The sequence below is a fragment of the Gekko japonicus genome, unplaced genomic scaffold (genome assembly GCF_001447785.1).
Source record: "Gekko japonicus isolate JY-2015 unplaced genomic scaffold, Gekko_japonicus_V1.1 scaffold1435, whole genome shotgun sequence".
Lineage (NCBI taxonomy): Eukaryota > Metazoa > Chordata > Lepidosauria > Squamata > Gekkonidae > Gekko > Gekko japonicus.
In genome coordinates, this window is record NW_015174883.1 from 235,189 (window position 1) to 258,369 (window position 23,181).

The window sequence follows — 23,181 nt, forward strand, 5'->3', positions numbered from 1 at the left end:
TACATAATGTGTTGCAAACTCTATGCTTGTCATCTCAGCAAAAAGCCCTGTAAGGTAGATAAGAACTGTTAGCTCCAACAGGATGACGCCGTGACTAGGCAAGAGCTACCCAGTGCATTTTTGGCTGAAAGGAGACTTGACCCAGGGAGTACTAGAGGCACACTTTAAGCCTTTGTGTATTTATGAATTTCATCCTTTAGTTTAAAAGAAATGGCTAAAGATTTCAGGGCAACAATAATATGTTGTAGATCTAGCTAGGAAAGAAAGCTTTTTAAAAATATGCTCAGAGTTTTAAGAGTTGTGCAAGATCAAGCCGTTGGTCCATTCCTGTTTAAATTCTGTTTATAGCGGTGGTTTCCTCCGTTGCCTGTCCCACTGCAACTGGGCATACTGCCTCTGAATATGGAGGTTTCTTTTGGCTATTACAGCTGATAGCCACTCAGTGTCTCAGTTTATTCTCACCGCTCTAAGGAAGCGGTGGCGCAGGGGATAATTCCCCTGCTTAACTATAACATCTGAACTGCCAAGCTTTATCTGTTCTAGCTCCGTGCTGGTGTGAGCAACCAAGCCTTGTCCTAGCTCATTGTCTACCCAGCAATTCAAAAGCTTCGGCAAGTAGATAAATTGGGGACCGCCCGTAAGGGGGCAATGTTCCCTCTAAGCTGTGGAGTCTTGTGAGCAAAAATTCTACTTTGTGAGCTACTGGCATTAAAGTGGTGAGCGAGCAATTTGGCTACTGCATAAATTAGTCTGCTCTGGAGCCATCCTTCCTGAGCTAAGACAGAAATGTGTGAGCCAGAGGCTAAACAACTGTGAGTTAGCTCACACTAACTCAGCTTAGAGGGAACACTGGTGGGCACACCACTCCCTTTGCGAAGGCGTTAGCTGCTGAGTGCGACTTCTGTGGCGCGGCAAGATCAAAACCTGAAAGATCTGTTTCGACATCCCTGCAGTGGAGCGAGTCAGCCAGGTGGTAGCAGTGTGGCAGCGCAACATCAAGAAGCCCTGATGTCATCACCCAACTGACAATAATACATGCCGTCGGAACATGACTGATCCAGCTCGCAGATGAATCCCCTTCCAGCTATAATGTGTGTGTAATTAAAAATACTGTGTGTTGTCTTCCCTATCCCCCATGAATATTGTTAGTCCAACTGTCATGAGTCACTGTAAATCGCTCTGAGCCCACAGGTGTGTGGGGAAAAGCGATCAATAAATCGAAAGTATTATTTAAAAAAATAAAAATAAAATAAAATAGGCCATAAAGCACAATGGCTTGTTTGACCTATTCAAGCTGGGCCCAATACAAACATTCCGTAACCTCCAATACGCATATAATTACAACTCAGAATTGAAAGGTTCCCACAATAAAAGGATAAAACCAGTAAATTTGAAAAGTCAGCTAAAATACCATCATGCCTACTATAAGAATCAAATCAAAGTTCTGAGAGCCTAACTAGCCAAGATAGCTTCAAGGACTTGGTCATGGTGTTTCAGTGCCCATGAGAAAAGATTTGCTACTGTTTCTGTTCCACTGCTGACAGACATGGAGAGACTCACTCTCCACAAAGCTGCCTAAGCCAACCAGCTATCCCACACCTTGCGGCAGTATGTGCTGTAAGTTAATTATGTGCTATTCACAGAAATACTTTTTTGGGGGGGGTTCTTCAGTGAATCTATCAATGAACTATAGATTCCTTTGGTGACCTACAAGTTCAACTTTTAAGGGGGGTGGGGTTTCTCTATCCACACCATTCATGATTGTATGAACTTATCTCCTCTTGGGGCCAAGCCAAACAAGAGGCTGGAAGATACACAGTTGACTCTCCGGAGTGGTTCCCCTTATGCCATTTGCTCAGCTTCTGGTAGGAGCTGGTTAGGCTATTAAGCTGCCACTAGAGCAGGATGAGCTTGCGGAGCTTCTTGGCTTCCTCCCAACCACCAGCAGTAACTTAAATGGGCAAGCCCACCCCTGCCACTGGGGAGTCATGCAGGTCACATCCACACGGAGGCAAATGCCAGCAGTACTTAGGGGCCATCAGAGGTCAGGAAGAGAGCAACAAGGGAGGAGAAAGAGGTAGACTCCTGCTCCCACTGTGGCCCCAATCCAAACTGGGGTGCCTTGCAGATGCTGCAGATAAAGGAAAAACACACTGGACGTCCTATCGCAGATGATCTAGCAGTTTGGTCGGTCGGACTCTTAACTGTCTTTTTTAAATAAATCGAAAGAAGTTAAGCCCTGACCTGGATAGGCCAGGCAAGCCCTATCAGATCTCAGAAGCAAAGCAGGGCTGACCATGGCAAGTATTTGGATAGGAGACCTCCTTGGAATAGCAGGGCCAGGACACAGAGCCGGCCAATAGTAAGCTACCTCTCTGAAAATGTCCTAGGCCCACTAGGGGTCACCAGAAGTCACCACAGCTTCCAGGCTCGCAAGCACACACACACACAAATACACACAAAAGTTAAAACTTAGATATCAAGCAGAATAAGTCAACGTCAAAAGACCTCTTGTATCGTTTGCTTATGTGTTTGGAGTTTTAGCAGGAGAATTTGTTTGGATATTTTTAACCAATTTTTAAAAAAAATATGTTTAGGAACTGGGATGGAAAAAGTAGGGGGGGGACCTTTTTCTCCCTCTCCCATTTTTAAATGCAAACTTTATTAATAAAACTTTACAAACAACATATGAATGAAAAGCAGTAACAGGAGTTGAAAATCATACGTAGTAAATTGTTTTAAAGTTAAAATACATAACGAGTAACCTCTAAATGAAACTTGAAACAAATAACAAAAGACTAAAGTAGAAGGAAGTGAGGGGAAGGGCAAGGGCAAGAAGACAATTCAAGGATTAGACAATTAGCATAATAAAATGTCTAAAATAGATGTGTTACCAAACAGCTCAAAGTTGTGGGCTATATACGCTAAAACCGGGTTCCAAAAGGTAAACGAATTAGAAGAGGGGGTGTTGCAAAACTTGGTCTAGAATCTTATCCGTAGTTAAAAGGTCCTTCTCCCTCTCCCTTAATACTAGAACTCAGAAGGGCACCCAATAAAACTGATGGACAGCAGCCTTGAGATGGAAGAAATTACTTCTTCAAACACCGCACAGTCAACTTGCAGAACTTGCTGCTGCAGGTTGTCATGGTGGTGACTAAATGGATCAGAAGAATTCATGGGGAACAGCTGTTAGTCATGATGGAGGAATGCATGATCAATGGCAGTATACCTCTGAGTACCAGTTGCAAGGTGGAGAGGAGGGCAAAAAAACCCCGCAAGAGCCTTTGGAATTTGTGTTCCTGTTTGCAAGCTGTTTGAAGTATCTGGCTGGTCACTGTGGAAGACGGGAAGCTGGACTGCCTTGCAAGGAACCACTTGGCCTGATCTTACAGAGTAATTCTCATAAGCCTTCAGAACAGGGGGAACTTTGTTGACCAAGAACAGACAAGCAGGTTCCAAAGAAAAACAGGCTCCTACAAAACACTGAGCAACCTGGTCAAAAGTTGAAGGTACGCTTCTGAATACAAGTGAAGCCACCTATTTTAATCCATACAAAGAACTGAGGTAGGGGGGGAACACAGGAGGACAATAGGTGTTTTCAGGTCATTGGGCTCCAAAGGCTCCAAAGCAGCAAAGCCTCTTGCATCGCAGCTGAGAAGAAAACATGACCAACTTTGTGTTGCATACTTCATCCTCCCAACAACCCTCATACGTAGGCCAGTATTACTACTCGATACCAAGAGAACACTATTTACCTAAGGTCACCTACAGAGCTCATGGCACAGGACAGATTCAACCCTGCTACTTCCCAGGTTACATAGTTCAGTCTCTTCCCAGCTACCCCCCACCCCCGGTAAGTTTGGCCACAGCCAAAGATGTCCACAAGCTGAAAACCTGCATTGACACCAGGAAAATGCAAAACTGTGACTAAAGTAGTAGAATGCTTTGATTTACAAAGCCCTTTTATTTGTACAGGCAAACCAAAGCAGTTGTAAACAAGTAGGCACATATTGAAGCACTGTTTGCATAGGATGAATATCAAGAGGAAAGAACAAAAACAAAACAAGGAGAAAAACCTTCTGCTCCCCCAACACACACATGCGTACAACCTACTGGAGCTTGTTTTGAAATGAGTTTCTCAGCATGCCAGATTCCAGAACAAAAAACTAGGACCCAGGTTCGAACCCCCACTCTGCCATGGAAGCTTGGTCGGTGGCCTTCTCTCAGTCCAGCCTACCTCACTGGGCTGCTGTGATGATAAAAGGGGAGAGAATGGCTGTTGTAAGCTGCTTTGGGTCCCCATTGGGGAGGGGGGGGAAAGAGGCATAAACATCTAAATAAGTAAATGCATCCAACTGTAGAGTACCTTATAACAGTCAGGAGCTACCACAAGTTGTCTGATAAAAACAGTTATCTACATTTTCATTCTTGGCATGTCCCACATTTAAAGTACAACTTGCCTTTCTCTCAATTCTTAAGAATAAAAAGATTCAAAATTTATTTATTTTTAAATTTATTATTAAGAACAGTCATAAGACGAGCAAAATAAACCAAAATAGTACAACACCGAGTCTAAATACTAAAATACGAAACCGGTCAATTCCGTCATTAATGGCACGAATTACAGTACATTCTACGCTTTTTAATTACCAAATAGCAATATTTAGCTACATTGCGTGAGACAGAATCGTAAGTATCGGCCAATAAAAACTTCATCAAACATTCCTCGGCATATGTAAGATAATTAGCCAAGGGTTTAAAACGTGAGAGAAGGGGTATCAACAACTGCTGTCTCTCTTCGTCGTACTTAGGACAATGGAGTAATATATGGGAAGCCGACTCCACCTGTTCTAACAAACAGGAGCAAATTCTCTGGTGCATGGGAGTCCAGGTATATCTACCATAAAGGGTAACGCATCAAGCCGTGCTCTAGTAAATGCCCATCTATAGTTAGGGTTTTTTATGAGACCAAGGTAAGGTGCGGCATTTAAACATGGTCCCAGCTTTAGCCTCTTATAATAGGAAGGCAGGGCTGCATAGTCGTTTTGTGCTTCAATATCCTTAAATCTTTGACATATTAAGTTCTTTGCGTGCTGCAAAAGAATAAAAAGAAATTCATCGGATACTTTTGATTTTATTAAGGACAGTAAGATAATGATGCAACAATTAACAGAGGATATCCCCGAAAAATTGTACATTGTGCAGCAAACAGAGCACAACAAATGGAGAAAAAAGAAATCTTACAAGAAAAAAAGAAACACCAGAAACAAAATATTTTTGCAGCTTTTGATTTTACACCTAGGGCCTTAAGAATAAAAAAAGATCATTTTAAAACATTGGCATGTCCTACGTAATATCCCTGGGTGTCAAAATAAACCAAACATAGTCTTTAGAAGAACAACAAATTTTAGGGATCTATTAATTCATTCAGATCCATTTAAACACAGGGAAAACCAGGATAAAATTGTCAATTTGACCACTAGAGGACATCATAGATGTGGGCATTGCTCTTGTTGTAAACTTACTTTAAAAACCAAAACATTGCATTTTCCTGAATATAAATTTAGGAAGGAATTGTTGCATTTTAGCTCTTGTTCAGCAAAGAACATAATATACATTTTGATATGCAAAATGTTCTTTATTATATGTGGGGGTCACTACACGGCCAGTGAGAGCTCGAATTTCTGAACACAAATCAAGGTTTAAATTAAAGAATATGGATACATATTTGGCAAAACATTTTGTGGAAAGACTTTAAATACACTGTAGTAGAAACTACTGAAGACAAAGGAAAGCCTGGAACAAAAAATGCTCCTAACAAAAGAAGCTTTTTATATAAAGAAGAAGATAAGAGATTGGATGTGTACCCCGCCCTTCACTACCCAAAGGAGTCCCAGAGCGGTTTACAAACTCCTTTCCCTTCCCCTCCCCACAACAGGCACCCTGTGAGGTAGGTGGGGCTGCGAAAGCTCTGACCGAAACTGCTCTTTTTCAAGAACAGCTATGCCAGAACTATGGCTTGCCCAAGGTCATCCAGCCAGGTGCAAGTGGAGGAGTGGGGAATCAAACCCGGTTCTCCCACATTACAGTCTGCGCACTTAACCACTACACCAAACTGACTCTATACACTATATTGGAACTTTGTAATCAAGAGGACTGAATTCAGAATTAGATCTCTCATGTTTTTTTGAGAATTTGTTATCTAGTTTTTTGAAACATTTTTAGAAATAAGAGATAGAAAGGACATATTTTGCCTTAACTACAGGCTTCAGAAACACAGCTGCAACTAATATCTCCTATTACATAAAAGCATTTTGGAGTGGCCCCTGGCCTATGGGGTGGGGAGAGAAAATGCACTCCCTCAGCCACTGGCCCGCCAGGTGCCGCTCAAGGCTCCTGGCGTGCCATTGGTTGGGGGGGCCAGCCTCCCCGCCTTGGCCAGCGTGAGCGGGCGGTGGAGAGATAGGCAAGGCCGGCTGCCTTGCAAAGACGGCCCTTCGCTCTGCCACCTTTCGCCTGCTGCAGCCTCGGCAGGGTAGGCTGCAGGCCATTCGGGGGGGGGGGGGTTCTCCGCCAGCCCCGCTCAGCCATCGGGCTACTCGGAGGCCTCCAGGGGGACCGGTTGCTGTTGGCCCTCTCTGCCAGTGGCACACTGGCCAGCGGCAGCCCGTCCTCACACAGGCGCCTCCCAGAGGGCCAGGCGGTATGCGGCCTCTACGCTGGCGGTGCGCTGACCACTGCCGGCCCATCCTCACCCGGCCCCCACCCTCACTTCTGAGGCTGCACAGGTGCCTCCCAGAGGGCAACGCGCCATGCGGCCTCTCCACCCACGGCACGCTGACCACGGCCGTGCCTTCTTCTCCCGACCCCCACCCCCCGCCACCTTTCCCCGCTCACCTGCTGCGGCGGGCCGGTGGGGAGAAACTTCCTGCGGCGCCTTTCCCCACTCAGTCGCTGTGGTCGGCGGGGGGGGGGGAGCACTGCTCAGGTCCCGGCGGCACCTTCCCCTGCTCCACCACAGTGACCTTCCACAGCCTGCAGTTCAGCGTCCACTACATGATATGATGGCTTTAAGCTAGTCTTCTTGATTATTGTATTTGTCTATGGGCACTTAAGGAGCTGCGGTGGCTCAAGTGGTTAAGACGCTGAACTGCAGGCTGTGGAAGGTCAGTAGTTCAGCAGTTCGAGACCCAAGTTGCCGCATGACGGAGTGAGCTCCCGTCTCTAGTTCCAGCTCCTGCCAACCTAGCAGTTCGAAAGCAAGAAATTGCAAGTAGATAAATAGGCACCACTTCGGTGGGAAGGTAACAGCATTCCGTGCCCCTTGGTATTTAGTCATGCCGGCCACATGACCACGGAAACGTCTTCGGACAGCGCTGGCTCTTCGGCTTTGAAACGGAGATGAGCACCGCAACCCTAGAGTCGGACTCGACTGGCTTTCAAGCAAGGGAACCTTTACCTTTATGGGCATTTAGCACACATCTGTATATATATATTTCATACCAGACTGTTTTGGGATTGTGTCTTAGTTTTCTGGATTGATTCATTTGAACTTTAACACATTTAAATTTTGAGTTTCAGTCTTTTTAAATCTGCTCTGAGCCTTCAGGATGGGACTAAAATTACCACAAAAGGTATTAAAGCAGACAGGTTTCAGAACCAAGGCAGTTCCGTACTCGATCTCATAATTACCCACTCTGGGGAAACTACAGGGGAATTCCATGCCTCAGTGATTTACAATTCTTCCAAAAACACTGAAAAATTCCAGTGCCAGTGAGTTCCACAGCAACCACAACATTCCTTGAATGTCTCTCCAAAAATACAATTTTAATTTTGCCCATCATTTTCTTTCTCTTATCCCACAAGAAGAGAAAAACAGTTACTTCCCTCTATCATGCATTAGTTCTGTTCAGGGCTTTTTTCCTAGGGGAACATGCTGGAACGGGGTTCCGGAACCTCTTTGACAAAATTATTTTTAAAATGTTTAAAAGTTCATGAGCTTTCAGTATACAGATTGAAAACTTCATTTCCCTCTTGAGAGTTACGGCACCTCCTTTTCCAACCCCCCCCCCCCAAACCCTGGTTCTGTTTATCATAAAGCCAAAAGCACAGGACCGTCCAACAGAGGCTTCCCAAAATTCCCATGCAAGGAATGTGATCATCCCACACAATTTAGATCTTTACTGATTTTGGTCAGCAGTGGAATTGTTAAATGGCAGCTATGAGCACCCTTCCAAGTAAGCCACACCAAACAGAGCAACTTACTTTCCAGTAAATGTTGTAGGACTGGTTGCAACTACACCATGCAGACCAAGAGACCGTCAGAAGCTGTGCCTTGGAGTGAGAAAGTGATTAACATTTTGCTTCCTCCAATGTAAGTTAAACTAAACAGAAGCTCTCCAAAGTCCACTGCCTATATTTAACATTAACAGCATTTCCTAAAGTGGACTTCTCCCCCCCCCCCCCAATTGCTTCCCCAGTTTATCCTGCTTTATTTTTGTTTGTTTTTTTGTTTTTAACAGCCCTGCTGTGCCAAGAGAAACTTTGACGCTAGGGAACGGAGGCCCAAGAATGGCTGTGGTTTTGGCTATGGCTCTTTTACAACCCAGGGAAGGCAAAGTTCTTGTCAAATCAACTTATTGGAACAGTCAAACAACTTTTTCAGATTCAGAGCAGGCAGTGCAGCTTCTCCCTTGGAAACAACTGGAAGCCAGCAGCTGGAAACACCCTCACCTGAGATATTGGGACAAATGAAATGTACATCTCAAACAGAATACATTTTGAAAGGGAAAGAAAAAAAAATAAAAATAGTGTAAAAGCAGCATTAATTGCCACCGTTCTGAGCATCCATTTTCCAAAAAACCAAAATGAAGCTGTAAAAAACTTTTATAATAATTTAACAGAGCTTGCAAAAAAAATTATCACAGCAAAAAAGGGCAACCTTTGGATATGGAAACCTTTTCAGACAAATTTCTACGATAATTTATAAAATGTTTAACTCAAGCATGACCCTACAACATGCAATTCAAATGGGAAAGAGCAGAATACTTACTTCAAATAAGCAAATAATTGCCTTTATTGATCAGATCAGCAAGCCTACGGCTCTATTCTCCAACAACAGCCTGCCAGACATTTCTAGACACTAAGCAAGACATTGACAGATGCTTCCTTTTGCTTTTTGTCCACAGCACCTTACATTTAGAGATACAGTGCCTCTGCACATGAAGGTTCCATTTAGTTACCATGGCTAACTGCCACTGATAGAACTGTCCCCCGTGAATTTGCCTCAAAACCCCCCCCCTTTTTTTTTTTTGCATTTTACCGCACTGAAGTTGCAATTCTGTCACACTGACTGGGGAGTCAGAACCATTTATTGTAATGAGACTTTTTTCTGAGTAGAGTTGCATAGGATTGAACTGTGACTTCTATAAAGTCTATGAAAGTTCGATGAAGAAGTATTCTTTGGTCTGCCCAATATCTACAGGTTCAGTACAGGTGACCTTACATTCTAGTACTCTGAACGACAATTCTCAATCTGGTTTTTTCCTGTGTTGCCAATTTCAGAAACACCTACTGTGCCCAGCCCAATTACCTCTTTCATAAACCAAAAAGCTTCTTTCTTTATACAGAGCACCCTCCCTGCTTTGTACCTTTTCCTGTTCTGCATTACTGTAAGCAGCTTTACGGTCACACGTGCAAAACTACATCGTTAAAACTGTGGTTGTAGAATGATTTTAAATGTTTTTGGAATGTGGAAAAAATAAGTAGAAAAAGAATGATAGGAAAAGTTTCTAGACGCTGGGAAATCAGAGGTGGGGAAAAGTTCTACGAATTTAAAAGAGGTGCAGGAAAGAGATGGGGGGGGGGAAATGGGTTGTGATTCCACTGGCTCAATTAAGGTATCAAGCCAAATGGCAATTAAGAAAGTTTGTGACATAATCTCTGAACTGACAAAGTAGGATATCAGCTTGCAAACTCAAATCTGCAACCAAGGTCAAGCGGGCTTACAAGCCACATTTTGTGCTGAGTGCAACTTGGTGCGTTGTCTGAATCGACAAACAGATGGGAAACAAATGCTGAACAGCAGCTCTGAACTACGGTTTACTTGTGGTTTCAAAATGTAACCAAACCTTGGGCTCTACACTGAAGTTAGAGCAAACCATGGTTTGGTGTGTGGTTTACCACTGATGCTTCCAACGACTCAAGATCCCATTTAGGATCATGCAAAGGAAATCTTTTTGCAAAAGGAGGGGGTTATGATGAGAACTGGTGGAAAAAGAGCCAGGATGGAAAGAGAGGTGCAAGCAAGGTTGCCAGCTGTTGCAAGAAAGACCCTTTTGCTCACAACAGCCCCCCCCCCCCGATTGGCTCTCCACACTAGCTCTCATCTTCTATCAGGACACCTGGTCCGTCTATGGAACAGACTGAAGAGTCCACTGACAGAAATTGGGAGAGTTTCCATAAGAGGCTGAACTGAGAAACGGAGTGTCGGGAAGATGTCAGGCATCAAAGGCAGCCCCAACGCTCAGATCACGGCCATGACCTCGGTCACTCTTACCTTCAAACCTGAAGTCTTCCTACTCAATCAGTGGGATATGGACTTGGATAGCAGGAATAAGGAGGTAATTTCTATACTTCTAGCAACAGCACGCTTGACAATTGCATCTTGTTGGAAATCCCCACACATGCCCTCAGTGTCAGACTGGCATGATAAAGTGTGGGAGCAATTTGTGATGGCCAAGATCACAGATAGTGTTCACAGGGCCCAGTCATCGCTAGCTTCTAGCTCCAAATTTGAGTGTATCTGGTTTTCAATATTCTCATATCTCTCCATGCAAGATATATTACCCAGGAATTCTAATTACCACAGGTGGTTAATGATGTAAAATTCTGTTGTGAAGGCTGAGGGGGTGAAGAAAGTGGCTAATAGTCTCACTCCAAAGTTTTTGCTAGTTAATGCTTTTCTGTACTGTATCCTTGAGTGGTACTGCTCAGTTTGTAGTGGATGTGGTTTTAGTCGTACAAATGTTGTGGACTGGTGCTTTTACAATGCTGTATCTTTGCAAATGATGAAATAAACAGTTATTTTTTAAAAAAAAAAAAAAAAGCTCTGCTCCTGCGGATCCCCTGCCTCTGGGCATACCACTGCTGCTTTTTGCAGAAAACTTCACCTAGGCTCTTGACCTGTTTTGGCAGCCAGCCCCAGCACGCTCCATCTCAGAAACTCACATTGCCCAACAATCCAGTACTCAAGAGATACACTGCCTCTGAACAAGGAAGTTCCATGCAGCCATTGCTGCAAATGGCCATAAACAGACCAACCCTCTCTGAAAAGTGTCAGGACTCAGAAACCACGTCCTCTGACACAATGATAGATCTTGGAGTCATCCTTTCAGTCTTTTGCACATGCTCAGAAGCACCTTCTGCTTGATGACAGTGCCCCATGTTTTCAGGCTGGATGTAGATCTGAAAACAGGTTCTCTGGGTCATGAGAAGACAGTCCAGGCTGGACTCAAAGGAGACACCCTTCCCACACACAAGCCACAGGGTTCCTAAATCTACTATCTGGAAGCCAGTTAATTCAAAAATCCCCTAGAAGAAAGCAATTCGAGGATAGGACAAGCAATGGAAATTGTGGCCATATCCCACAATTCATGCCAGAGTTTCTCAAAACTAAGCAAAGTCATCAGGACCCCTTCCAATTGCATCCTTTGCACGCCACATTATCGTAGCTACGAAACCAGAGCAATAGCCAATCCAAGAGACGTGTAAATTAAGCACGATTCCAATGGCACCTCGAAGACTCCAAAAAATTATTCAGGCACAAGCTTTCATAATTCAGGGCTCACTTCCTTAGATGCCAGCTCTGACTCATGAACGCTTATGCTGAAATAAATCTTGGTAGTCTTTAAGGTGCCACGGGACTCCCGTATTATTTTTACTGCAACACAGCTACCTTTCTGGAATTAAGGCAGGGATTCTACCCAGAACCTGTAGAGACAGAATGGACCAAATCCTATAACCTCCATGTTTGCAAGTACAGTTTAGAGTATGCCTGCAGTTAGTCTGGGGTAATGTACACCCTAAGCCAGGGGCGTCAAACATGCAGCCCGGGGGCCAAATCAGGCCCCTGGAGGGCTTCTATCAGACACTATTAAATAAACAAAATATTGCAAGAGTGCTGATGTTTTAAGCATGTTTTTATTTTAAGTTAAAAAAAAAACCCTTTGTGTTTGTGTCCTTTATAAAGTTTATATCTCCGCTACCTGGCATTACATTTTATGACACGCATGGCCCGACCCAAAAAGGTCTCATTTATGTCAGTTCCGGCCCTCATAGCAAATGAGTTCGACACCCCTGCCCTAAGCCTTGGAACTGATGAAGGGTAGCTGAGAAGGAAAAGACAAGAAGGGGAGGGGGCAGGATCCACAATTGTCTCTCCATCCTGCATTTTCTAAAGCCTGGCTGGAAGTTACTGGGACATGGCATGGAGCACAGAAAGTGGCCATCATGGAGGCCCAAAGACTAAAAGTAGTAACACAGGCAAAATGAGACTTCTTGCCAAATCATCAGAAAAGGAACCTTCAAGTTTCCAAACTATACAGGACTCTTCATTATACCAAACGGCAACTATTGCTACTTAGAGAGGAGGCGGGTTACACATGTAAAGTTTTCCATGCTCAATCTGTGCATACGTGTGCATCCCTAGAGTATGAAGCAGTGATGCACATGTGTAAACTGGTCATCGTGGGGGAAACTTCCATCTTTTACACATTTTCATTTCTCACATGTCTCTAAAAGAGCTTGGGGAGGGGAACATGGGGACAGTCTCATTATATCCTGAACAACAACCCTGTGAGGAAGGCTGGGCCAAGTGTGCGAAACTGGCCCAAGGCCACTCAGGATGCTCCTCAACTGAGCAACAACATGAATCCAGATCAGATAAACCCAAGTGGACTACTAGGGTTTGCCCCAAATATAGGGCTTTGCCACAAACTCCGATCCGAGGCTCACCTGCCAGTGGAGAGAAACTGAAAGAGGGGCTGGCATGTAAGAAGGGGCTCCTAGATAAGATGGGGCTGCTTCAGAGGAGGAGGAAGCAGAGATCTTAGTTTGGTGAGCAGAATGCATCCCAGAAGGAGAAAGGGACATGCAAACTTCTACCAAGCAGAAGCCAAATCACTGAAGGGTAGTTTGAGGAACAACCCTTGGGGGCAGTTCTGTCCTTTGGCAGCTCCCTCCCCCTTCAGCATCCCTTCCAAAAAGTGGGAGGGGACTACATGATAAAGGCGTGACTGCACACTCTTTGCATCCTCCACCTGCCACCACATGCTTTGCTATCCACAAATGCTACTTCACCCAAAGAGCATTGCAATCTGTTTTGTTTTTTTTTTGTATTTCCCCAACGGTGCGTAAGACCTACATAAAACTACCTATTCCTCTAGTTCGTCAAGGCTTCCAGGGTCGGATGCTCAAAATAGGCAAACCAGACTTTAAACACATCTTGGCAAGCATCCCTTGTAGAAAAGGCCCGGTTTACACCTACACACACACAAACACACACACCAGGAAAAGAAACTTTTCCTTTTCCTTAACAAGAGACTCATGCACTTCGACAACCGTTAAATTTCTGCGAAATTCCTGGATGTAAAACCGCCAATCACTCCAAAAGAAAAATCCAGATTATCAATCCAACCCTCGTTGTATTTACTCGGAAGTAAATCTCATGGATTTCACTGGGGCTTCTAAATTTAGCCCACCACTTCCGTCCAAGCCTAAAAAGCCGAGGGAAGAAATCTGGATTTCTCCTTTGGAGTAGAGAAAGTACGTCCACAACCGGGGAACCACAGCCCCCTCCCACTTGCGCATGTCGAAGGGTCTCTGGGGGAAGGGCCACGAGTCATGGACATAAGAACATAAGGAAAGCCTATGTTGGATCAGGCCCATCCCGTTCAACACTCTGTCACATGGTGGCCAAAAAACCGAGGTGCCATCAGGAGGTCCACCAGTGGGGCCAGGACACTAGAAGCCCTCCCACTGCTGCCCCACACACACACACACCGGACGCCGCTGGAGAGGGGCAAAGGAGGAAAATACTCACATGAAGGCGTGGTAGATGAACGCCCAGCCGCGAGGTCTTTCCAGCACGTTGTAGAGGCAGTTCTGGAGGCGCCGGTAGCGCTTGTGCGAAGCTGACCGGGCCCCGGAGCCCCCCGGGGGCATCGGCAAGGGCGTCCCGAGCAGCCCCAGGCGCCTGGGACTGCCCCCGGCGGCGGGAGTGTCGCTCTTCTCCGTCTCCACGGCGGTGAGCGCCACGAACTCCATCCCCTGCTGCTGGGTCTCCCCGCCGCCGAGGATCGTCGACGGATACAGCAGCGAACAGTCCCCGCCGGGCGCCCCAGCCATGGCCGAGAAGAGTTGGCGGTGCGGACTGGGTGGAAGGAAGCGCGCTCACGGCATGGAGCGGGACCAGCCGCGGAGGCGATCAGCCCGGCATGGTCCGTGGGGGGGAGAACAGGCGGGGCAGCCCCACGATGGTCGAGGTGGGCTCCCTCCAGGTCAGGCGTCTACCAGGTTGGAGCTCGCTTCTCGCCCGGAGCAATCCCGGTCCGGGATGCGCCCACCGCGGAGGACCCCGTCCGGGAGAGATGGGCCCCTGCCAGCGCTTCTTCAGCCCATCCGGGGAGAGAAGGGACACCGGGAGCGTGGGAGGCTGTTGTCCTCGGCGGCTTCGCTGCTGCGCCTTCCCCGCCTGACGCCCAAGTTTAAAAGAGTTGCGGGTTTCCGCAGCGCTCCGCTTTGGAGAGCCGGACGGCAGCAAAGCCCGGCTGGGCTGCAAACAGAAGCGGCAGCTGCTGCGGCCGTTGCCACTGTGGCCTCGGGCTCTTCTTTCTCCTCCTTTCCTTCTCCATCCTGCTCGATCTCCCACCTGCCTCTTGCTTCCCCGACTCACATGGCACGCGCGCTCCCCCCGCCGCCGCCGCCGCCGCCGCCTCTCTCCGCCCCTCCCGGCCTGCCTTTGCAAGAGGCGCTGCAAGCCTCTCAGGACGCCCAAGCGCCACGCCCAGCCGAGAGTTTTGCAAACTGCTGTACCGCCAGTCCTGAGTAAAGCCGCAAAGCTTGCAACGGCCCGCTAGGCTGCCTGCAGGATGGTTGCCCCTCTCTCCCCCCACCTGTGCAGGAAGCCTACAGAGAGAAGCTGCCGGAGCGTTTTAAACCGGGGTTTCCCCCACTGAGCAGAAGTCCTGCGGAAACCTCTGACCTCAACGTTGCCAAAGGAACCAGCTCAGGCCAGGCTGTAGGTTTGGAGGTGGGCTTTTAAAATTCTTATTTCACAGTCCCTTTGGTAACGTTGAGGTGTGTGTGTGTACACACACACAAGTCGTTCTGCACAAGTGGCTCATTGATTGACCATTTAGCGGCCTTTTGCAAAGTTTGACCCCAAAGGCCAAGAGGCAGCTGGTGCTGCAATCATTTTACTGGGAGGGCTGACCCGAAAAAATTGCCTTCGATTCCAGGGCAGGGTGTTACTGCTATAGATAACTTAAAAAAAAAAAAAACCCACCTCATCCTTCTTTCATGCCCTCTGCAGGTTGACTGGGAAGTAAGTAGGGTTGCCACTGCTAGGGTGGGCTGGGAAACACCTGGAGATTTGGGGAGTGGAACCTGGGGAGGGTGGGTTTTTGGGAGGAGGGACCTCAGCATGGCATAATGCCATAGAGTCCACCGGCGAAAGTAGCTGTCCATTCTTGATCATCTGTAGATCACTTGTAATAGTGGGAGATCTCTACATATTACCTGGATGTTGGCAACCCTAGAAGTAAAGTAGATTGAATTCAATGGGACTTACTAGTAAGTGAGTTTAGTTTTGCATATCACTTTACCAGGAGCATTCAATCTGTGGCACAAAACATTTTAAAAAATCATTTTTATAGCAACGGGTGCACAAAAAGGCTAACTATATATATATTTTAAAAAACAATATAAATAAATGGCCCCTCCTTTTTTAGAAAAATGAAAAAAGTACCTCCTAAGTAGGCAATTAAAATTGGGGAGCGGGATATAAAATGCAGGGAAGAGCACAGTGCTTGAAAATATGCATAAGATCCCAAATTCAGCCCAAGATTTCCTGGATAAAAGACCTCAAGTAACCAGGCTAGGGGAAAGGTGGGAAATCCTCTGCCCTCTAAAGGTCTAGAAACTGCCACCATTTAGAGTAAATGCTGGCTAAGAAGGACCAAGGGATGTGGAATGGGATAGTATAACCCAATCTCATCAGATCTGGGAAGTTAAGCAGGGTATGTACTTGGATGGGAGCCCTTCAAGGAAGACAGTGAGAAACCACCTTTGCTTATTTGCCTTGATAGCCCTTTGCTGGGGTTGCCGTAAGTCTACTGTGACTTGACAGCACTTTAAACGCAAGAGGGACGAAAGGTCTGACTCATAGAAGGCAACTTCTGATAGGTCCATAGCTCTAGACTGGCTGTTGTCTGCTCTTGGGCACCACCAGTGCAGCTGTCCAAAAGGAAGTACTGCAGTGGTTGCCTCAGTGATTTGTTAGCCAACATCAGAGGATAATTAGGAGTCTTTTATGTCAAGGGATGGAACCTAGCACCATCCTGTGGAGTGTACTATGGTGCATCGGCTGAGCCCCTGTTTGGCACACAGAAGGTCCCTCATGTAACACTTGGATCTCCAGGAGTGCAAGTTGCTTGCTTGAGATTTTGGAGTGCTGCAGGCAGCTGGACAATACCAGGCAAGATGAATAAAGTGGTAGTGGGGAGGAGCTGTGGCTCAGTGGAAGAGACTTTGCTTGGCAGGCAGATGGTCTCAGATTCAATCCTGGCATGTTTCAAGTCCTGGAATGCAATCAATCTCATGCACACTCCTGTTGCAGCAAGACTTGTTTATTAGGAGACAGGAAGGATCCGAGCATAGACAACTTTCGTGTCAGAACTGATTCCCCTATGTCAGTCCCAACAATATACTGAGAATCCCCCAAATGCCCCTTAGCCAATCAATGCACCCACTCAGCTCACCGAACATTTGCTCCGCCCATACCACTGGCCCCTAACACCTGCATACTGATGGTTACACTATCTAGAAGCTGCTTAGACTACATGGTCACGCAAAATGATGAGATCATATTCTTCCCAATGCGCACCCAGGCGGCTTCTGCATGAGAACTGTTACGCGGCGGCACTAACCAAGCCAGGCCAACATTCAACACACACACACCCCCGGTCAGTACAGATGATAAAAAAAGCCAGGCAAGTAATATGGAAAATACATATGACTGTAAGTAAAAGAAAACACTTGGCAAGCAAGTCCCGACTGTGACATACTGCCCCTCCCAAGGCCACCTCTCAGCCCACAGGCTTGTGAGGATGTCTGCGGTGGAAACCACAAATTAATTGGCTGGCCTGCACATGGTCGTCTCAAACCCACTCATTATGACTTGGATCGAAATCACGCCATTTGATTAAATAGTACAGGCAACCCCTTTTTATCTTAGAGTCCAAAATGTCCTCCACTACTTGGTGGAGTTTCCCATCCCCTGTCAGAGGAGGTGGGGCCAGAGGACGAGGTCTCCATGCTGATGGTCCAGGATCCTTCTTCAGCAAAATGGAAAACAGGATGGATCTGACATAAATTCTTAGGTAAATCCAATTCAACTGCCACTTCATTAATGACACGTAACACTTTAAAAGGTCCCACATATTTACACCCTAGTTTTTTCCCAGGTTGCAGGCCCTTCAGATTCTTCGTGGACACATATAAAGAATCACCTGGTTGTAAATCCCATTCTAGTGACCGGCCTTTGTCAGTCTGGGCTTTGTAATCCTCCTTTGCTTTAATCAGAGCCTTTTGAGTTAAGGTTAAGGGGGTCCCCTGGCCCAGCAGGTTGAGGTGCAATTGTAGGAAGGGCCCCCCCCTCATAACTGTGTACCACCTTGAACAGGGTGGCCCCCGTGGAGCTGTGCACTGAGTTATTATAACTATATATAATAACTATATTCCTCATACGGTAACAAGCCGAGCCAATTATCATCTCGATAATTAATAAAGCATCTTAGGAACTGCTCCAGCACTTGATTGGTGTGCTCAGATTGACCGTCCATCTCGGGGAGGTAAGCACTACTGAGGCCCTGTTCAATGCCCAATATATTCAAAAGCTTTTTTCCAAAGGCTACCACAAATTGGAGTCCCCTATCAGAGATGATCTTTGTAGGGACCGAGTGGAGTCTAATAATATGTTGCATGAACAGTTGAGGCAGTTTCTTGGCAGTGGGCACTCGTTTACATGGGATGAAATGGGCTTTTGAGAACAAATCCACCACCACCCACACAACAGTTCTCCCTTTACTGGGTGGCAGATCAGTTATAAAATCCATAGAAATCACTGAGCATGGTCTGTCAGGGTTTTCAATAGTCCTGGGGGTTCCTCCCCCCCTTTCTTCCCCATCAAATACACTTGACAGGAGAATACGTAGAGGGAAATGTCCCCATGCATGTGAAGCCACCAGAATTTTCTCTGAACTAAATGCAAAGTTTTAAAATATCTATAATGTCCTGAGAGCTTGTTATCATGACAGAGTCTCAAAATCCCCCCATACAGGGAGTGGGGCAAGAATAGCCTGTGCTGCCGGTACCAACACCCATCTCCAGCCTGAGTCAGGGAGGTCTCCTTTTCTATCTCCTTCATAGAGTCATAGAATCATAGAGTTGGAAGGGGCCATACAGACCATCTAGTCCAGGGATGGCCAAACTGTGGCTCGGGAACCACATGCAGCTATTTCACACATATTGTGTCGCTCCTGGCATGGCGGCTGGAGAAGTGAAGGGGGGGGCATGCCTTCCCAGTCAGTCTTCCCTTCCCCAGCGAGTGTTCCCCTCCCTGAGTAGGCTTGAGGTGGGGGGGATTCAAAGAAAGAAAGAAAGCAACTTAAATGTGTTCTCAAACTGGCCAGCTTGGAGAAGGTATTTGTCTCTTTAAATCCCTTTGCCAAGCCAGCCAGCATGTGGGGGGAAGGGCTTGGAGGACACATTTAAAGTTGGCAGTCTTATTTAATGTTAATAAAAAGCAAATTTGCATATTTTTCAATAAAAACATATATTTGTTCATATCGTGCAGCTCTCAAACATCTGACATTTATTCTATGTGGCTCTTATGTTAAGCAAGTTTTGCCACCACTGATCTAGTCTAGCCCCCTGCCCAATACAGGAGCAGCCTAACGCATCTCTGAAAAATATTCGTCCAGCCTCTTCTTGAAAGCTGTCAGTGAAGGGGAGCTAGCCACCTCCCTAGGCAGCTGAATCCACCTTTGAACCACTCTGACCGTGAAAAAGTTTTTCCTAATATCCAGCTGATACCTTTCTGCATGTAATTTAAATCCATTGCTTCGGGTCCTATCCTCTGCTGCCAACTGGAACAGCCCCTTGCCCTCCTCCAAATGACAACATTTCAAATATTTAAAGAGAGCAATCATGTCCCCCCTCAATCTACTCTTCTCCAAACTAAACATTCCCAAGGCCCGTAGCCTTTCCTTGTAGGGCTCAGTCTCCAGACCCCTGATCATCCTTGTTGCTCTCTTCTGCACCCTCTCGGTTTTGTCCACATCTTTTTTGAAGTGAGGCTGCACACAGTACTCAAGGTGCGGTCTGACCAAGGCAGTATACAGAGGGGCTATGACCTCCTGCAATTTTGATACTTTGACCCTTTTAATATAACCCAAGACTGAATTTGCCTTTTTTGCCACCGCATCACACTGACTGCTCATATTTAGTTTACAGTCCAAGATCTCTTTCGCATACACTACTCCCCAGAAACATATCCTCCATCAAGTATCTGTGCTTGACATTTTTGTGCCCCAGATGTAATTCTCTGCATTTATCTTTGTTGAATTGCATCCTGTTTGCAACTGCCCACTTCTCCAGAGTATTCAAGTATTGTTGAATTTATCTTCTTGGGTGTTTGCTACTCCTCCCCATTTGGTATCATCAGCAAATTTAATGAATAGCCCTTCTACCCCTTCATCCTGATCATTGATAAAAATATTGAAAAGTATCAGACCCAAAACCGGGCCCTGCGGCACCCCACTGGACACCTCCCTTCAATCTGATGAAACACCACTGACCACCACACTTTGGGTGCAATCCTCTAACCAGTTCCCTATCCACCAAACTGTCCTATAGTCCCGTCTACAGTTTTCCAGTTTGCCCATCAGAATGTCATGGTTTTGGTCCCAGCAACAGCGGACGACACTGAGCCCGGCTCCATGTCCAAGCTCAATTCTCGACCACCCTTGAGAGACTTCAAGACTACTGTTTCCCTCCGAGTTCTGGAGAAAATGATGGGTGGCAGCTCGTCTTTGACTTAAGAACTACTGCTGAAGCGGTTGGCCGAGACAAGAGGGTTCAAGCTCGCTTGGAACTCATAGCTGAAACTGGAAGAGCAAGGAGAAGCATCAGCAGATACCTACCCTTATACTCAATTTAGATATATTGGGAAAAACTTACTGTTTATCGGCGCGTTTTTGGCAAGAGTTCCCTGGAGAAAGCGGCTTTGAATGGTGGAGACGTCAGAGAAACACCCTCAGACTAGAAAATCGATTGCCAAGCAGAGAGGGGAGTGATTTGCAAGTGGCTAGTACAGTGCCAGCACCAACAAAAGTGGATCCTTTGTATATATAAAGAGGGCAAAGACGTTCCTGTGGAACTGCTAATTTGGCAAGATATTGAGGCTCTGCACTTTGAAGCGGTGTGGAGACGCGGTGTGAACTTAAACCGGTAGACGGATAAACAAAATTGTACCTAATAGGTCACCGTAGTCTTGTTTCATCAGACTATTGATTGGTAGAGCCTGGATTGTTTGATGCGGTGACAATTTCAGCAAGTGAACTGTGATAGAAAGGCAGATAAAATCTGAACTGAGAAAAGAAAGAAAGGAAGGAAGATTTAAAGATACTAAGACATAAAGACGGCTGAAGAAGAAGCTAGAAGAAGGAAGAACAGAAGGAAACAAGAAATAAGGACAGTGTCTCTTAATAATGATAGACGGCAATATTTTGAATGCATGCTGTAGAGTGTGAGTGGCAGGGGTCGTTTCGTAGGAAAAGAGCTAGGGGAACTCATTAGCATAACTCATTAGCATATGCCACACCCCCTGACATCACCAGAAGTGTGTCATAAGGCCACACACCCCGTCCCCAATGGTCCCGGCCGCCGCCGGGCTTGCAGCTCCACGGCCAAGCCCCATGAGGGGCCCAGCAGTGGACCTGCAAGGCCGGCAGGAGTGCAAGGAAGCCCCGCGAAGGCCCACCCTGGCCCCAGGCAGGCAGGGGTGGGGAGAGGCAGGGAGGAAGCAACTTACCCTCCCTCTTCTCCTGCCTCCTCCTGGCTGAATGAGGGCTGGAAGCGGGGCAGCCGGAAGCAGGGGGCGGGGCTTCGTCATGTGCCCCGCCCCCCGTACCTCACCCGAGGGAACTGCGATCCCCCACGATCCCCCCGAAATGACCTCTGGTGAGTGGTATGAATGGTGAGGGTGTGTGTGTTTGTGGTGGTTAGTGGTTGGCTGTGATTGTTTGGTGTGGCTGAAATACTGGTATAGTGGACTGGGTATGATTACCTCATAGCCAAATTGGGAAATATCAATAATAGTATTGATACTAAGAAGCTTAAAAGAAGTTGGGGGGGAAATAGTAGATACTGATAAAGTTTAAGGGTATACAGGCTAGCCTGGTTTGTAGCATAATAATATAGTATTACATACACACAACAAGAATACAAAGAGGATTGAAATAATAAAAGTGATTGATGGGAAATTAATAGGATATAGAATTAAGATTAACAAGACAAAACAAAGATGGCAAGTGGTGGAAGAATACCCTCAGCGCCATCACCTGGCCAAATCAAAGCAGCAGCATCAAACTTAGTGCAGATGAAAGAATTAAACTCCCAAATAAATGAAAGTATTGCTCAGGCAAGGAGCACAGCAATTCAGAATACATTACCAGACCTTATTGCAAAAGCAATAGAACCTTTACAAACAAAACTAGACTCATTTATGCAACATAGAGCAATGCAAATGGAAGAATTCAGAAACCAGATATTAGAGAACAAACATGAAATCTCAAAACTAAGTCAGGCAAGCAACGCATTAGATGACAAAGTGGAAGTAGTGGACCATCAGATACAAGAACTCAAGAACAAATATGACTCTATAGAAGAATCTCTTATGTCCCTAGAATTTGAAAAGGCGGCTTATTTACTCAGATTCCAAAATATACCTGAAAATAAAGTTGAAAATATTAAAGATATTATGGTAGTAGCTTTAGCGGAATTAGTAGGAACCTATGAGACTAATTTGGCGCAAGGGATTGAGTTGGCATATAGAAGAAACTCTGCGTATGCTAAGCGAAATAGGGTACCCAGAGAGGTCCACATTAGATTTTATAAAAGAACAACACGGCACAAAATTTTGGAGATATCCAGAACAATACCGATTACCATACAAGGATCCAAAATTAGGATATTAAGAGAGATTCCATGGAGAATAAGAGAGAGAAGGCAAGAGTATCAAAACTTGGCGGAACTTATGAGGAAAAATGACATTTTATACAGATGGCTTGTGCCGGAAGGTTTAGCATTTATGTATAAAGGGAAAAATCACAGATTAAATTCAACAATGAAACAAGAGGATTTCTTTTAAAAATATGGCCATGAGTTAGGACTACAGGACGAGGAACAGAGTGGGACAGAAGAGGACTCGCAAGATGAGAGACAAGAAACCGCAAAAAAGAAATCAGGAGAAATAGAAAATATGTATCTTCAACAGTAACCACAAGACTACAGCAGAAAAAGGAAGAAAAACTTAAGAATAAAAGTAATGGACAAAAAGAAAATTAGAATAGTATCGATTAACATTAATGGCCTAAATATGCCACAAAAAAGAAGAAAGATTTTTCATCAAGCCAACAAACTACAAGCAGACATAGTCTGTATACAAGAGACACATATTAAGAAAGAGGACAAGAAGCTCCTAGAATTTAAAAGATTAGGCCAAATTTTTGTTGCAGCAGACATATGTAAAAAGAGAGGGGTCGCTACGTATGTTAAATCATATCTACAACCTGAATTAATGTTCGAATCAGAGGATGGAAGAATTCTGATTGTTAAAAT

At 45.7% G+C, this 23,181-nt stretch overlaps 1 protein-coding gene across 1 annotated transcript in view; it reads right to left on the bottom strand.

Moving 5' to 3' along the window:
- KCNQ4 (potassium channel, voltage gated KQT-like subfamily Q, member 4) overlaps positions 1–14,331 on the bottom strand; it is a 174,651-nt gene extending 160,320 nt beyond the window's left edge. Inside the window, exon 1 of the mRNA XM_015424904.1 lies at positions 14,102–14,331. Coding sequence (XP_015280390.1) covers positions 14,102–14,325 — 224 coding nt within the window. The 5' untranslated portion in view covers positions 14,326–14,331. The remainder of the gene's footprint in view (positions 1–14,101) is intronic.
- Positions 14,332–23,181: the final 8,850 nt, after the last annotated feature.